This window comes from Lathyrus oleraceus, chromosome 5 (assembly GCF_024323335.1).
Source record: "Lathyrus oleraceus cultivar Zhongwan6 chromosome 5, CAAS_Psat_ZW6_1.0, whole genome shotgun sequence".
NCBI classification, from domain to species: Eukaryota; Viridiplantae; Streptophyta; class Magnoliopsida; order Fabales; family Fabaceae; genus Lathyrus; species Lathyrus oleraceus.
This window is the reverse complement of record NC_066583.1, coordinates 430,606,920-430,609,492: the sequence shown is the minus strand read 5'-3', so window position 1 is coordinate 430,609,492 and position 2,573 is coordinate 430,606,920. Positions and strand designations below refer to the sequence as shown.

At 36.5% G+C, this 2,573-nt stretch overlaps 1 protein-coding gene across 1 annotated transcript; it reads right to left on the bottom strand.

The window, feature by feature from the left end:
• Positions 1 to 1,269: 1,269 nt before the first annotated feature.
• LOC127081670 (uncharacterized) lies at positions 1,270 to 2,189 on the bottom strand. The gene is made up of 2 exons (XM_051021901.1): positions 1,939 to 2,189; positions 1,270 to 1,851 (listed from the first exon to the last, which is right to left on the bottom strand). The coding sequence occupies exons 1-2, from the start codon at positions 2,140 to 2,142 to the stop codon at positions 1,489 to 1,491; spliced, it is 567 nt and encodes a 188-aa protein (XP_050877858.1). The 5' UTR covers positions 2,143 to 2,189; the 3' UTR covers positions 1,270 to 1,488.
• Positions 2,190 to 2,573: the final 384 nt, after the last annotated feature.

The window sequence follows — 2,573 nt, the reverse complement described above, 5'->3', positions numbered from 1 at the left end:
ACACCTCTTTTGAAACATAAAGTAAACCGGATTAACATAAAGTAAACATCATTAACATAAGTTGTTTAATTAATAAAACAAAGTAGACCGGATTTACCTAATATATGTATTGACAACGTTGACGCCGATTTCTTCATGACCAAAAACTTGCATGAAGTCTTCATTACCAATCATTTGGTCGTGAGCAAAGCCGAAAATCCCTTCCTCCATATGTATAGTCCGAACACCTCCGGTCGGTATATCGGTCATCTCTATAAATGTCCTGAGGCACGACCTATACTTGGTGGTAGGTTTTTTCCTAGCTACGGTCTTCTTAGCACCAGAACTTTTTACCCGTGCGGAGGCGTTCCTAACCTCCTTTATTTGTTGTGCGGAGGCATTGCTAACCTCATTTTCTTGAACCTACATGTCATATAAATAGTTAGATCAAATTAAGAATGTAACAACTTCCATGAATATATGTCATATAATTGTATATTACCTCTTTTCTTGATTTGGATTTTGTGGGAGTCTATTTAACATAATCAAGGAAAATATGTAAGTAAAATTTTAAGCATAAATTTTAAACTTTGAATATACACATTAAAGTTAACATAAGTTTTAAGCATACCTCATATCCTACGCATATGAGGTTTGTCGGCCATGCAACAAACGAACCTACTGCTTCGTGCACCGTTGTTGCATCCGAATCATCGCTAGGATATGGTAATAATGCATTCGGGTCAACTGCAATATCAACTGATACCTTCAAACATCCAGCAGGGAGCTCTCTAGTGTGGAGTAATACTCCGCTAACGTTATGCACTTTTCCCTTGCCAACCATCCGATAGTGTGGTGACGACAAATACAGCTGACAATGGGAAATGCCCTAAAACCAATAATAACAAGAAATCGTTAATGTGTATATATGTCAAATACATAATTTAAGCAAATAGTTCAATTTAAGACAATTATATGTAATTACCTCTGGAATGTTCGGTTGAAAGGTACAGTTGATACTGTTTTTGTCCGAAGCATCTCTGTATACCGTTGAGGCGCTAGCCTCTCTTTCTCTCCTCAATGCATCAAGCTCAGCTTGCATGGCTTCCAATCTTGCATGAAGCTCCCGATTACTAGGAGCCTTTCCTTTTTTAACACTGAGGGAGGTCGGAGTGACTCCAAATCCCTTACCCCTCACCCGACCAGAATACTCAGGGACATCTAATGCCCGACTAAGTATGTTCTTAGTATCATCGGGAGATAGAGTCTGAGATAGCTCCTCCTGAAAAATCAGATGAATACCGTATACTTGTCAAATATTTGTGTATAAAAATGTTATTCAATTAATGAAAAAATGTTATACTTACACATTTCTGGTATACGTTTAAAACGTCTTCTTGAGGAACTCCAGATTTGCCCACACGGGCTTCCTTCCACAAAACATGTGCAGGAAGAGATGTTTCTGAACTTTCCTCCTTCTGCAGCTACACATTAAGTCATACAATTTGATCAGATAAAACTAATATATGATGAACAAATTTGTTTTCGCAATTTATAAATACTTACCATGGATTGTTCTAAGCGTCCATATCCGACACGTCCTTTTCGGTACGGATATGCGGGACTTGATGCTCTTTCCCGATTTGTAGCACTTATTCTTTGAAAAGTCGGGTCTTGTCTTTTGGATTTGAAAGCTTCCCATTCTTCAGCCGATATCAAACTTTCATATTTTCTAGGAAGCTCCGCATCCACAAAATTACCATCCGCATCCTTAAGGAACTTGGATGATAAAAATGTCCGAAATCCTCTAAGAAGCTTTCCGGCCAATTTCATACAAAACCCTCTTCTTTCGTCTTCGATGTTAAAACATCGCTAAGAAAAACATACAGATTGATAGTTAGTATCGGTAATTGAAAAAACATAATTGATACCGTATAATTAAGGGCCAAATGATTGTACCTTTATCTCACTCCAAATTTTTTCTTTGGACTCTTTCAACTCTTTATTTCTCCAATCATCACATGTAATGGGAATTTCATTCCTTACTAGTGCACCGATGAAACTAGTTAAGGTATGCCCATTAGGTTCTATAAGTTGTCCCTGGTTGTTCCAAGAGACATCTAGTATGATGCCTCGAGATCTTCCTTGGACCACCCTTCGCATTACTGTGATGCCTCTTCGGATTTCTTCTTCCGCGGATACTTTACTAACTTCCTCATGTTGGTCATCAGCCATGTCTAACCTGTAATAAACCAAGGAAACCATCAAATATCAAATATAACTTATAATCAAAACAATTGAAAACAAAAAAATAAAGAAATCATGCATTATCAGATATAACTTATAATCAAAGCAATTGAATACAAAAATATAATGAAATCATGCATTACCACATATAACTTATAATCAAAACAAATGAAAACAAAAAATAAAGAAACCATGGATAATTTACCTACTAAGTCACTAACATCTCTTTCTTTTCTTTGTTGGAATATTAATCACTTGTTTCTTAGCAATGCGTACGGATGAATTGATCCAAATTCCCTCATTATGATCGTTTCTTATATATGACTCATCCGGTATAAGATCCTCAA